We start from the raw sequence: 14515 nt of genomic DNA, 5'->3' as shown, positions 1-14515 counted from the left end.
CCAGTCACCACCCCTTTTCCAAATTAAAGCCAATCTCGGACCTATCAGGAAGCCTTTCCCGAGTCCTTTTCCCCAGAGAGGGAGTCACGCCTCCTTGGCTAACACTGTGCCTCACAAATGCTTCTACGGTTGTGCCTTGCTGTCATTAATTGGTTCCTTATCTCCCTCCCCCCAGGACTGAACTTGGGAGCAAGGATGATGGTTTTTTGTTTTTTTTTACCTCTGTTTTCAGCACAGGAGACTTGGCTTACCTAGCACTCACTGAATGTCTGTTGAAAGAATGAAAGCTTGTTTTGTAGCTTTATTTCAGGTTTAGCCATAGACGTGCATGATGCTGGAGGACTGGCCTAAAAGTTCTGGCTAGGTAACGGAGAGAGGGTTGTGCTAGTTTGCCAGTGCTATAAACAGCCAACCAAATAAATGTGCTACACTTGGGTTTTAATATTGACTCACTTCCAGAGGTTCACCTTGAAGGTTGTTGGGAAGGTCCATGCATGATTAACGTTGTAATTCTGTTAACCCCCTCTCTTTGTTGTGTTCTCTGCAGGTACTCTGTAAAAGCCCTGACACCAGCATTTTTGGTCTGTGTAGGATCCTCTCCTTTTTGCAAGAATTATCTCCGGGGGAGAAGGGTGCATCAGATAAAGTGACCAAGCCAGGCTGTGGGGGCCAGACCCCTGGACCTCCTCCCTCACCGTCCTGTGGCCAGAGTCCAGCACACTTGATTCAGCTCTGAGATGCTATTTCTCCTTGGTACAGTGCTTCTAGCATCCAACCAGGGGAGTTGCTGCTGACTTCCCTGGACTACAGCCTCTCTGGCCACAGTGCTGAGCTCCAGCTGGTCTGCACTGTCCTCTGTTGACACAAAACTCTGTGCCTTGGTCCTGTCATCCTTGGACTCACTATGAGCAAGCTATATTACCACCAGCCTCCATCTCAGAAGAGACCAGCTATTGCAGTTACCATAGCAGCTGACCCTGGTGACTAGTTGGACTGCGGAAATTGGCTCAGGATCCAGTGACATGATTCTGGACCTCTGCGGAGTTAAGATGACTTAAGAGAAGCAACCCTTCAAATTGCACTTATTTACATAAGCAAATTGTGCATATAATTTTAAGGCATTTACAGAACTGCTGAAGGCCCAGCTAAGAGATGCTGGCCTCCAGCTATTTGGTTAGCACAGAGGGGAGTTGCATGGGATGCTATAGATGCCTTGGGGTGAGTACACATTTATAAACACCATGCAGATAGGTCCTTGGTAACCCTAAAGATACTGCCAATGCTCCTGATCTTTGCAGGATAGCGGTCTGTCACAGACTTGAGCAGTAGCCTCTGAATTCCTCTCCAGTTTCCACATCTTAGGATTTTGGGCCTTTTAAACTGAAAAGTCTTTTTGCATGTTGGGTGATTGTCATATAGTTTTGTCTACAGCTATCTTTGCTCCCTCTGTGTTAGAGGATTTTGTATGTCCTTGCCTGTAGTCACCGCCTTCTTGCAGCACCCCCACCCCCCACCCCCATGCCTCTGCTTCTCTAGCATTGGGCTTAGCTGTGCAACTTGACTCCAAAGGGATGTGAGCGACGTGAATGGTGCCGTGTTTCAGCAAGTATGAAGCGCCATTGCATGGGATGCTTGTGCGCTTTTCCTTATGCCATGAGAACACGTGTCCCAGATAGGGGCTCTTTCTTTAGCTCGGGACAGCAGAGAAAAGGGACTTTGAATAGCAGACTGTTAGACCAGGGTTGAATCCTGGTGACTACTGACTTGCTGCGGCCATCGGTAAGGCACTGCCACTTAAGTCCGTGGAACTTCTCTGCGGAGACGTATGCCAAGCACCTAGCACAGTGCCTGGAGCACGGTTATTCAATAATTGATCTTAAGTGAACTGTCTCCAGGGCACATTGATGCTGACTGATAGCACTAGACCGGTGGTCCGCAACCAGGGGTGATTGTGCCTCCCAGCAGACACTGGGCAGTGTCTGGAGACATTCTTGGTTGTCACAAGTCAGTGGAGTGCTACTGGCATCTAGTGGGTCAGGGATGCTGCTAAACATCCTGCAATGCACAGGACAGCCCCCCACCCCAGCAAAGAATTATCCACCCCAAATGTCGATAGTGCTGAGATTAAGAAACCTTGGACCAAACCAAAAACAAAATGAAACATTCATTCAGTCTAACAGGTTCACAGTAGTCACCAGTGTGTGTAAGTTGAAGCATTTATAGTAGTAGCAGTCCCTAAGAGTAGTTGCTCAGCCTTTCCCAAGCCTGAAGGTAGGGGGTGCAGAGAGGAGCCCATGCCGTTGGCCTGGGCATTATGCCCTACGTCACCACTACAAAGATGGGAAAAGAAGGGCTCCCAGCATTGCTGAGGTGTGGTCGCATATTCAGCTACTACCGACAACCACACGGGAAGCTGGAGTCCTGGTCCTGCCCTGACCCAGTGTGACTGCATCATCACCAGACATTCCTGCCCTGAACATCCGGAGGATCCTCTGCCATGTTCTCTGGTTGTGCAGCACTTTCATCCCCACTCTGACATGGGAAGCAGAGCCTGGCCCCTTCTGGCCAAGATTCAGTGGGCAGTGCTTGCTGAAAGGCCAGAGGAAGTGGGCCTGGAACACCAGTGTTGTGGATGTGCAGGGCCCATGGTGGATCTGCAGCTGGGGAGAAGCCACTGTGGCTAGAAATGGACCCACCATGAACTCTGAAGACAGTTGAGAAAGTGGCTGCCAGCCTTCTCACTGGCCTCAAATGGGACAGAGCTCAGAAGCAGCTTATATTGCCTGGCTGTGTGGCCTTGGGCAAGTCCTGTGTGTGCTATGGGCCTGTAGTCTCTTTTTCTTTTATGAGAAGGGTGGAAAGAAGATCCCTGGGACGCCTTGCAGATCTCACCAGGTTTGGGAAGAATGGGGTTTGAGGGCCCTCCGCACAGCAGGCTTGTTGGGTGAGCCCCCTGACAGGGCTAGAGGCTCACTTGGCAGAAAGCCATGGGGCCCCTCCCCTATCAGTAGGAACTGGAGTGTGGAGAGGTGTGTGGCCAGGTAGTACAGGCTCAGGCCGTTACAGGCCATGCAGGCCAGGTTGCAGAGGAATGAGAGGCAATGGTAGCAGGTGAGCTGGAGGCAGAGGGCCTGGTAATGGGGGTTGGTAGCCTGCAGGTGGGTGTAGGACTTCCTGGAGAAGAGGCCGATGTCATGGCCCAGGCTGTAGCTCTGTTTGGTGAGGTGCATGTCAGACATGATGTCTGACGTTACCTGCCAGAACCACTGGGAGTTCAACATGGCCATGGCCACACGCACAAGATGACAGCTGTAGCAGGGTGGGAGAGAAAAGGTCAGGATATGGGCCTCCTGCTTCCCTTCCTCCATCAACTCAGATACTACACGTGAAAAGGCTGTGCCAAAGTGCAAGCAGCGATGTCTGCAGGGCACAATCCCTTAAGATGGTTTCCTAGTCCTCATCCTGACACCTGGAACCAGATGCCTCTCTCCAGCACAGCAGGTGCTGGGAGCACTATAATTCTTGAGCTAGAAGTGCCTCCCCACTTCACTGTTTTAGAGGCGGTTTGGACATTTGCAGCCACACGAGGGCTGGAAAGAACCATTTGCTTCTGTCATTCTGCTGAAACCTTCACTGGGGCTGGCTCTGGGCCAGGTCCTGCTGTTGGCACTGGGCCCTGCCCTTGAGGAGCGCCCAAGCCACCTGGAAGAGAGATGTGGAAAGCAACTAGGATGAAATGATGCAAAGGAGGCCCCAGCGGCACGATTTGGCTGAGCAGAGGTAGGAGTAACTGATCCTGATGGAGAGGTGGGGGGAGAGCTTAGGAAAGGCTTCTCGGAGGTGGTGACACACGAACTAGGTCTTAGAAGATGAAGAGTCCCAAGGTGAGAAACAAGGAAGAGTATTCCTGGCAGAGGGCTCAGCATATGCAAAGCTGTGTAAGCCTTTTCTGAGCTTTTGCCCTCCCCAGGTATGTTTCCCTGTGTCCTTGTCTGCCCCACGTATCTCCCACAATCATCCCTTTACCCCACCAGACTGAGCTCCCCGAGAGCCAGGCCCGTGTTCAATGGCTGTGTGCCTGATGCCAAGCTCAGCCTAGCACAGAGGATGTGCTTGGAGTGCACAGTGGTACCCGCCTTCCTTGTTAGAGGAACAGTGAGCCGTGTGGTAACACTGGAACCAAGGAGAGATGAATGGCCAGAGTGGCAGGAAGTGAGCAGAGCTATGACCAGGAGGTGGTTGGCCCTGATCGTGGGCCCGGGCATTTGCACTTGATTCTGTGCAACCTGGGGAGCCCTGGATGCAGTCTGAGCAGAGTGGTGCGCCCAGAGGGGTTTCCCTAAGCTCTAGCAGCCAGAGTGGGGGCTGGGCTGCAAGGCGAGGGGCTTGCATACCTGGGTGGCCTCCTCCTCATTGAGGAGCTCCCTTGGGTGGTACATGGCAAAAAGTATCAGGTTGCAGAAGGTGCAGGCAGAGCCCATGTGGAAGTAGACGGGGAAGAGGCGGCTCTAGATGAAGCCTAGTGTGTGCTGCGGCAAGCTGCTGCCCATCACGAAGCCTGTGGACAGGGGTGGGGCATCAGTGGCCAGCAGTGACTGTGGGCCCTGGAGCTCCTCCCTTCCCACCCCTCCAGGCCCATCTACATCCAAACTCTGGGAAGGCGGCACAGTCGAGGCAGTCTCAGGCCAGAGCCAGGGTTCAAAGCCGCACTTAATAGCTGTGCTGCTCTGGGCAGTTTCTTAACCTGGTGCCTCGATTTCCTCATCTGCAAAAGGAGGTTTAATAACAGCATCTATCGAAAGGGTTGTTATGTGGATTGAATGGCATAAACCATATAAAGCACACAGAATAGTGTGCTCAGTAAGCCACTGTTGCTATTATGGGTACCAGGCGCTCTGGGGCAAACTTCTCCCTAGGATGACTCTCCTTGACTTAACCCTGACTTCTCAAACCCCAGATGAGGGACTCCCATGGCACTATAGTCCCACGCCGGCTGGAAGAGAGAAGGCCCTGCCATGGGTGGGCACAGCCCTCAGGAGTCACCTCCCTGGACACCTGGAAACCCTGGGTCCCAGAGGCCTAGCAAGCCTGAGAAGGGTCATGTCCATTTTAGAGCGAGCCCTTGGTAATATGGATGGAGCGCAAGATGGGAAGCAGGCCTAGGACCTGCTGTTAGGGCCAGTGCCCAGGGGCTGCCTGATCTTGATGAGTCCCTGCCCTTTTCTGGGCCTCAGTCTTTCCATCTGTAAAGTGTGGAAATACTAGCCTGCCTCACACAACTGTTAAAGAGCTGTATACTGGAAGGCATTGTATCCCTGTTAAGGCGTATTTTTTTAAATATGCAGCATAAATCCTCACCTGAGTGATAGCGCTCTAGCTTGCAGACAACATGGTTCTTGATATCCAACAGACATTAGTTTGGCTTCTGGCTCTGCTACATAAAGGCTGTATGCAAGTCATTTAACCACACTAAACCTCAATTTCCTCATCTATAAATTGGGGCAAAAATGCTGCCTAATATGTATGTGTGGGGTGGTGCTATGATGCCTCAGTGGGATGTGGTGTCAGCCCTGTGCCTGGCAGGAGCCCAGCAAAAGTCATGGGCTTGACAAGTCCTTTCCCTGAGATGCACCTGAAATAAATGTCACCTAGATCTGCATGCCCCAGAAGGTAGCGAGGAAGACCAGGTGCAGGGTCTTGATGAGGTCCAAGGGTTCCCTGTCCGTGGGCATGGTGCCTAATGCCAGCAATCTGTCAGTCCCCAAGCCACTACTGCTGCTTTTGGGCACCGAGTGAGGCCCAGAGATGAGTCCCCAGCCAGTGGGGCAAGGGGCTGCCTCCTCTGTGAGGGCAGCCCACCCACACACCCTGGCTCTGGCCCAGCCCCTGGCCTCCCCAGTCTTCCTCCTCACACCAACCTGACTGCAGTTCTAACCGCCAGATTGCCTCATAGTTCCATGCCTTTGCTCTAGTTGTTCCCTCTGCCCGAGCTGCCCTTCCCCTACCTGGTCCACCTTCCAAAAACTTACCTATCTTAGGAGGAGCTCAAGCCACGCCTCCACTGGGAAGTTCTTCCTGAATTCTAGGCAGAGCTGACCCCTCACTCATACATATGCCAACTCTTCCTTCCCCCACCTCACCCTCCAGACATCTGCCCTAGCTCCCTAATACTGCTTTTCACCTATCTGCCCAGGTGTCAGCCTCCCATTCCATACCCTGAGCTCTCAACAGGCAGAGGCCGAATGGGGATTCATCTGAGTGCCCAGCGCCTGACCCAGAGTGGAAGCTCTGTGAGTGTGCTGATGGTGGATGAGTGGATGGGTGCATGAACAAATGAATGAGGGAAAGAATGAAATAACCCAGAGTCTGTTCCGAGGCTCCCACACACACAAGCATCAGCAGTAGCGTTCCCAGGCTCAGGACCAACGTGGCCACCTTACATCTCCTCACGAAGGCCCGTGCCTCCTTTGACCCCTGCTATCCTTTTTGGTTGCCAAGACAGTGGACCGGCAGGGGATTTCGGGTGGTTCCGGTGCACCTGGCATTCAGGTTTCTGCACGCTTGCCTCCGCCGTGGGCCTTCCTCCGCGCAAGGCCCTGCAGCCCTAGGGTAGTGCGAAAAAGGACTAGCACTTCGCTGGGGCAGAGAGCCCGGGTCCAGCTCCCCGCGCAGCGCGCACGGCGGGAGACTCGGCCCGGCCGCATAGGCCACGCACGTGGCTGGCCGCTAGCTCTCAGGACCGCTTACAGGCCCGCGCGGCTGCGGGGGCTGCCGAGCGCACCCCTGCCCCCACCGCTCCACGCCACTCACGGAGCGCGCGCGGCCCGGATGCCGCGAGCTGGTGGCGGGACTCCGGGAGCTGGGCGACCAGGCCGGGCGCGGCCGGTGGAAAAGCCCTGGGAGCTCCCCTTCCTCCAGGGGCGAGGTCGGCCGGGGTACGGGGAGGGAAGCGGCCCGCAAGGCTGAAGCTGCCTGTGGGGATGGTGGGCCTCGGGCTCGCGGGTGCCTCCTCGGCCACCTTGCCTCCAGCTGAGGCCGGCCAGAAGCCCCCTCAAGGACTCAAGTCCCCCCTCTCTCATTTTACGAGTGAAGAAATTGAAGCCCAGAGAGGAGGAGGGACAGGGACAAGGCCAAAGCACCTGCACCAGCCTCTGCACCGACTTGAGGACAGAGCTTTTCCCACCACCCCGGGGCCCTCCACCCCTCAGCACTCACACCCTAGTGCGGCTCTTCCCTGAACCTGGGTCTCGGTTACGGAGGTGGCGCTGGACCGACTTCTGTCTTTTGGTTGTTGTTATTAGCAGCGGTCAGCCTGGGATTCATGGGATTGGACCATTGTGATCCATTGGCTGATTTTTGGAAGTAGATTGCCAGGCCTTTCTTCCTAGTCCGTCTTAGTCTGGAAGCTCTGCTAAAACCTGTCTAGCATCATAGCAACACACAAGCCTCCACTGACAGACATGCGGTGGCTGCACATTAGGTGCATTGGGATTGGTGGAATTTGCTGGGTCTCCTGCATGGAAGGTGAGAATTTTACCACTGAACCACCACTGTCCCCTTCTGTCTGGTTATCTCTGTGGATTCGAGGTGACAGAGGATTGGCGTGGTGGGACAAAGACCCCTTGAGCCACCTCATCACACATTGCTGGCAGGTGCCCAAGGCAGGCAGGGAAGGGGTAGTGATTATGGTCACGGTTAACACTTAGCTCTGGCACTGCGCTAACCTGCTGTGCCTGGGCCTCTTACTTAATCCTAACAGTCTCCCTCTAAGCTCTGTGATCCCAACTTCATAAATAAGGAGACAGAGACAGAGAGTCATCAGAAATGTTGCAAAGTCACACCACTAGTGAGTGTCAGAGCCAGGATTTGAGCCCAGGCACTGCACACCACAGCGTACCTCCTCTCCCCTTCTGTGCTCCTTTTGTTCCATTTGCTTTACAAACATTTAATTGGGCACCATGGACAGGCCATCAAGGTCGAAGTGCATTGGGCAGCCTCTGCCTTCCAGGTCACGCTGCTGAGTGAATGTAATAACTCTAACCCTGAACTCCAGTGAAGAGAAATACAGCCACAACAAGCAAGTCCATCCACGTCCCTGCTCTCAACCCTCAGTGGCTCCCCCTCTTCCCTCTCCAACACTCTTGGTCTAGCATTCAAGGCTCAGTCATCCTGGACATGTTTCTGTTCTGGGGCAGGAGGGTGCAGTGGCTGAGTGTGGGCTCTGGAGCCAGGCTGTCTGGATTCCAATTCCAGCCCTGCAACTCACTAGCCATATGGCCTTGGCTCTCTGTGCCTGCTTAGGCTCTCTGTGCCTCAGTTTCCTCATATGAAATGTAAGCAGGATAACAGCATTCACCTCATCTGAGTTAATCTATGTGAAGCAAATAGCCAGAGCTTGCCTCACAGTGTTCAATCTACGACACCGCTACTTTTTATTCCCCAACCTTGCCGTGCTCTCTTAGCTTTGGGCCGTTGCACATTCTGTTCCCTTTGCCTAGTACACTCTCCCTCCCACTTATTCCTCCTTCCTCCAACTGTTCCCTTCCAGCCTTCATTCAGGTCCTACTGCCTCCTCCAAGAAACTCTCCCTGGCTCCTAATCCCACGTATTCCTGTGGCACCTGCACCATCACTACACGTCTGTTTACTTGATGGTTTTCCCTACTCTGTGTAAACTGCACTTCTGCACTGCTGGAGCCTAACACAGCACCTGCTCAGCACATAGCAGGTGCACAACAAATAATCATTGACTGATGGCACAGAGGAGGGAATGATTAATACTGAATAGCTCAAGGTGGAAGCCATCACCCATGATGGATTTGGGCCATGAAGGTGAAGAAGGAATTGGGGGTGGGGCAAGTGGGAGGGCCTTCTAGGCATGGGGCACAGCACAAGCAAAGGCAAGGAGACTTGCAAGGGAATATTCCAGGGGATACGCTGACATGGCTCAGCAGTAACAGCCTCCATCTCTTGAGCACCTAAAATATGCCAGATACCATTCTATGGGCTTTGCATGGATTAGTTCATTTAATTCTCCCAACATTCTAGTACCATTTTACTGACAAGAAAGTGGCACAGAGAGGTTAAGTAGCTTGCCCAAAGTCAGCTAGCTAATAAGATGTAGAGCCAGACAGAATTTGAACTCAGGACTCTCCTAAGCCCTTTGGGAGATATTAATAGGAACAAGACCCAGTCCCTGCCCTCAAGGAGCTTGCAATTGACCCAGCTGCCACTGCCCGCCTACTCCAAGGTGGCCCTTGCTGTGTCATGCAATATCCCCAACCTGCCTGCTTGGGTAGAAGAATCCATTGTCTGCAGCAACCTCTACCAGAGCCTATGGTTGAGTCCTCGCAGCACGTGACATCCCACCAATGGGGCTCCCCCAGCCCGCCACCTGCACTCTTGGGCCTGGGCAGCAGGTTCTGCCTTTGCAAACGGTGTGTCCTCCCTTACCATTAACTGTAAGTGCCTCCTTCTCACTCTCCCGGCCCAGCCAAGGTTAATTAAGCTCTAATTATGGAAGCTCATTAGCAGCCTTTAGAGCCTCTGGCTTGACAGAAATGGCCACCAACACTACACTAGGAAGGTGCCTGAACGGGGGGCCTAAAGGTGTCACCCCATCCTGCTGGGCCACAGCACACCACCCACTCACTTACGATGAGCAAAGGGCCAAATGACCTAATATAAGGGCAGTTGCCACTTATCACTGGAGCCCTGGTGGCACAGTGGTTAAGAGCTCAGCGGCTAATCAAAAGGTCGGCAGTTCAAATCCCCCAGCCACTCCCTGGAAACCCTATAGGGCAGTTCTACTCTATCCTACATGGCCGCTATAAGTCAGAATCGACTCTACGGCAATGAGTTTGGTTTTTTGCCACTTACCAAGCACCTGCTGTGAGCCAGGCACCATTCTCCCCATTTTACGGATGAGGAATCTGAAGTGCAGAGTATGAAGAAGTATCATACACAAGCTCACGAACTATTAACTGCCCTGGGAAGTCTGACTCCAAGGTCTCCAGTCTGGGTCACTGTTATTATTTAAAATTAAGTGAAGTACTTTGATTTTTTTTTTCAAATATTCCCTAATAGCATCATAAAACTATTTTCCCCATTATAAGAAAGCTTTTAAAAATCCTTTTCCTAACTCCAACACAAAACCTTACTTGCCCTTGGGTGCATAATTCCATTCTAAAATCATACAGACATCCTGGTGCACAAATGGGTGGGGGGAAATCTGCAGAGGCCTGGTACATAAGTAGTTAAGGAAATGATAATTTCAACAGATTTCTGCAAAGCTCCTTTATTGATAGCCCAGCAGGTGTTTCTCCATTAAAACACAAATTATTAATGCAGCCCTTGATTCACATTCTAGGCTTGATTTACAGGATGGTTTTGTTATGCACCAGCCTTTGTCCTCAAGTATTAATTCTGCTAAATATTTCTCAGCCAGTTGCTTCTTGATCTCTCCAAGGAATGAGCAATGATAATACAGCCTGTACCTGTTATTTTGCCAGCATCTCCATTTCATCAATTTATGGCAAGAGGTAAAACTGGTAAGTTCAGTAATGAGACAGCAAGGTACACAGTTTGAATATTTCCATCTTTCCTCTAAGGAGATGGAACCATTCTGTAGGCGTGACCTAATTCTTGCTGGTGGCACTCCCCAGGAAGATTGTAAAGCATCATATCAAGAAAACAAGTCCCAGATCTATAATAGCAGAACCTGGGCTCCCAATCGAGTGACTTCCTAAGTCATATGGTCTAAGGGAAGTGTCTTTTTGAGAGCATACTAAGGGCGATGCATTTCATTTACGTGAGCTCATTCAACCCCCAAACAACCCTATGAGGTGAGCAGCATTATCACGGCATCTTACAGATGAAGAATCTGAGATGCACAAAGGGCAAGTAATTGGCCCGATGTGACATTCCTGGAAGGTGGTGGATCTAGGATTGTGCGTCTTCCAGGTTCTGATCTTTTCACTAAATCATGCTGCCTCTGGCTACTAGAAGAAACACTGGCTTAGTGACCAGGACACCTAGGCTATAGTTTCAGCGTGACCTTGGGCAAATTATCGTGCTCCCTGGATCGTCTCCCTGTTGTAAAATAAACATGATGGGTACCTGTTTTAGCAAACCTACAAGGCTTCTGTGATCCAGCCAGTTTTCTAACGCAACAAGATTGACCAGAGGTAGCCTGAGGGGACATAGCACCTGGCCTGAATCAGGAGTTTCGTCAGTCAGATGGTACGTGGCAGGCTAATTCCCTCTTCAGACCTGTTTTCTACCTATGGAAAGACGGCTGGACAGGCAGGTCCCAGGTTCTTCTTCTGTTTTAAAGTGCCACGATCTTGTATCGTCCTCGAATTATTCTATAACTCACGCATTTATGAAGACTTTAAAATTAATTGGTTCTCTCTTCTTGGAATTTGGTTTTTAAAAGTGCTTACATTAGGCTGGCCTTCCATAAATAAGTAAGCTTATGGAATGCAAATTTAAAAAACAAAAACAAAAAAATCTAAGGCACCCATTTGCATGAACTCCAACTTCTCATATACATCTGGCCAAACTGATTAAACAGACATAAATAATTGTTTTACTTATTGAGATCACTTCGCTGAGGCAGAGGCCATGCAGTGTAGCAGGAAGGGCATAGTTTGGGGCCAATACTCAGATTCTAGCTCTGACACTTAATAGCTGTGCGTCCTTGAGTAAGCTGCTTAAACTGAGCCTCAGGTCTCCTCATCTGTCAAACAGGAATAATAGCATCTACCTTACAGAGCTGTAAGGTCTGGAAACTCATAGCCTAGTGGGACATGGCAGGCCCTCAACAAATAAACAATGAGCAGACCAATAAAATCAGAGAGCTCATGGCAGTCTGATAATGCAGGACAGAAATTACTCAAAGAACTGCCAAACCACAAAGTGAACTCAGAGGTGGTGGCTACCCTTAGGCCAGCCAGGAACTCTCAATTCACCTTGATTGCACATTAGAATCACCTGGGGAGCTTTAACAACATGGGGTCTGCCACATCCAGACCTTAATCAGAACCTCTGGGTGGGACCCAGGTGATTCCAACGTGCAGCCAAGGGTAAGATCCCTTGCGTTACAATCCAGCCTTTCCAAGTCTACTCTCAGGATCCACATATCCTGAGCTGAAAATCTGAAGAATTCCAACAGAAACTTGGGAGTCATTAGGGTTTGGCATAAACGTTAATTGGTGTGTTTGGGGGCGGAGTTACTCTAGCAGAAACAAGCTGCCAGAAAGCTAGTTAGCAGGTGGCACAACGGGCCAAAACAAGAACTGCAGTGCACTAGGAATGGGCTCAGGACCCCGGCCTCAGGGAGCTCACCACCAACTAGAAGAGGCTGAGCCATACAATGAGCTGCTGCAAAACAAGAAGGAATGTGATCAGTGCCACAAGGCAAAGTGCCCAGGGATGCAGAGGGAAAAACCACTTCCAACAGCTGCCACGAATGTTTTGAAGAGGTGGTGGCTTTGAACTTGGCCTACAGATTCTTGTTAGATTTGGACATGTAGAGACCCTAGGGGGCCAAGGAGAGGGCACCTGATTATGCTCCCGATCCAATGAACAGGAGCAACGAACACAGGTGGACACTCTGTGGAAGCTCAAATTCACTCCCAGTTTTCACAGAATGCTGGCAGAGACCATCTCTGAATATTCACCCCCTGCAAATGGCTCTAAGATCCAATTCTGTTCCTAGGACAAGGCCACCATGGTGGTTGACACCTGCTGTCCCTGATATTTGTGGGAAGCAATGGTTTAAAACACATTTTTCCAACCACCCAATGTTTTGTTTTGGTTGTTGAGTTGGGTGTAGAAACAGTACAAAAAGAAAGGAGAGGCTCAAGACAGGAAGCCACTGCACTGTTAAAATAGCAAGACCTTTGTTTCAAATTAACATGCAAAGCACATTTCAACAGTTTGACTTTATTCAATCAATACAACAAGATCTCAGAGCTTAAGCTGCCTCAATAGGGCCAGGTCTCTGGAGTTGTTTTTGGCTTGAGCCATCAGCTAAGTACATCAACTTTCCGGTTAGCTTAGACTGTGGAGGGTCAGAGGAACTGGCTCTGCCTGTCACAAACCTCTCATGGAACCACCCAGGGACAGCTGTTGGGACTTGACACATCTAGTACCATTTTCTGATGCTACAGATGGGAAACCGAGGCCCCCGAAGAGCAAGGGACATGCCCAAGTCACCAGTGAGTTGTTGGCAAAGTCAGATTTCCTGAGTCTTTTCCCCACACCCTCAGCCCAACTGCTCAGTGGAGGAGGGCTGAGGGGCCTGCTCTCTGGGCCTAATGCAGCAAGAGGCCTGTGGTCTGAGACTGTCAGAACCAGCAGGGAAACTCAGCTGAGGATAGTGACTCACCCCAGGGACAAAACTAGAACCCGGGTTTCTTTCTTGCCTGCCTAATAGAAGCTTCCACCGATGGAATATAAGAGGAATGGTATGTGGTGGCATGGCCAGTCCAGACAAACTGATCAAGTTAATAACTTAAAATACAAACAATTTGAACAAATGATTGGGATAAAAACTGGCTTCCCTAACATGGTCTCGAGGAGTCCCTGGGTGGTGCAAACAGTTAAACATCTGGCTATTAACCGAAAGGTTGACTATTAGAGTCCATCTAGAAGTGCCTCAGGAGAAAGGTCTGGCAATCTACTTCCAAACAATCTGCCACTGAAAACTTTACGGAGCACAGTTTTACTCTGACACACATGGGGTTGCTATGAGTCAGAATTGACTCAACAGCAATAGGTTCTAGAAACACAGTCTTACTTTCCATGAGCTGCCCTGTTTCTGGAGAGACCAGCCCAGGATAGGATTATAGGCAAATGCAGCCTTAGAGACAGCACCGAGGATGCGGGATCCGGGCAGGGGTAGGACTGTGTGACAACTTGGCTGGGCCATAATTCTCAGCGGTTTGACAGTTATGATGTAGCTTGGCAGCCGCATAATGATGTAATCACCTCCATGATGAGATCTGATATAATGTGATCACCTCCATCATAGGATCTGCTGTGAGTAGCCAATCAGTTAAAAGGGAGTTTCCTTGGGGGTGTGGCCTGCATCCAATATAGGTGGACTTTCTGGTAAGGCTTGTGGGCTTTTGCTCGCTCTGGATTCTGCACTGGCTCCTGTTCATCTGACCTCCAGTTCTTGGGACTTGAGCTAGCAGCTTACCTGCTGATCTTGGGATTCATCAGCCTGCCAGCTTACCTACCCATCTTGGGATTCATTGGCCTAGGCAGCGAGTGAGCCAGAGGCCTGTTGTCTGACCTGCCAATCTTGGGTTCACCAGCCCCTACAGCTATGTGAGTCAGGAGAAGCCTCCAGCCTGATCCATGGACTTGGGACTTTCCAGCCTCTACAACTGTATGAGCCATTTCCTTGATACATCTCTCTCTCTCTCTCTCTCTCTATATATATATATATATAGATGCTTCACTGGTTTTGCTTCTCTAGAGAACCCAGCGTAAGACAGGGGCAT

At 50.9% G+C, this 14515-nt stretch overlaps 1 protein-coding gene across 1 annotated transcript in view; it reads left to right on the top strand.

The window, feature by feature from the left end:
- The window catches only part of TTC4 (tetratricopeptide repeat domain 4), an 18432-nt gene extending 16933 nt beyond the window's left edge, over positions 1-1499 (top strand). Inside the window, exon 10 of the mRNA XM_004371701.2 lies at positions 548-1499. Coding sequence (XP_004371758.1) covers positions 548-650 — 103 coding nt within the window. The 3' untranslated portion in view covers positions 651-1499. The remainder of the gene's footprint in view (positions 1-547) is intronic.
- The last annotated feature ends 13016 nt before the right edge of the window (positions 1500-14515 follow it).

Source organism: Trichechus manatus, unplaced genomic scaffold, assembly GCF_000243295.1.
Source record: "Trichechus manatus latirostris isolate Lorelei unplaced genomic scaffold, TriManLat1.0 scaffold00015, whole genome shotgun sequence".
Classification (NCBI taxonomy): Eukaryota; Metazoa; Chordata; class Mammalia; order Sirenia; family Trichechidae; genus Trichechus; species Trichechus manatus.
This window is presented reverse-complemented; position numbering and strand designations above follow the sequence as displayed.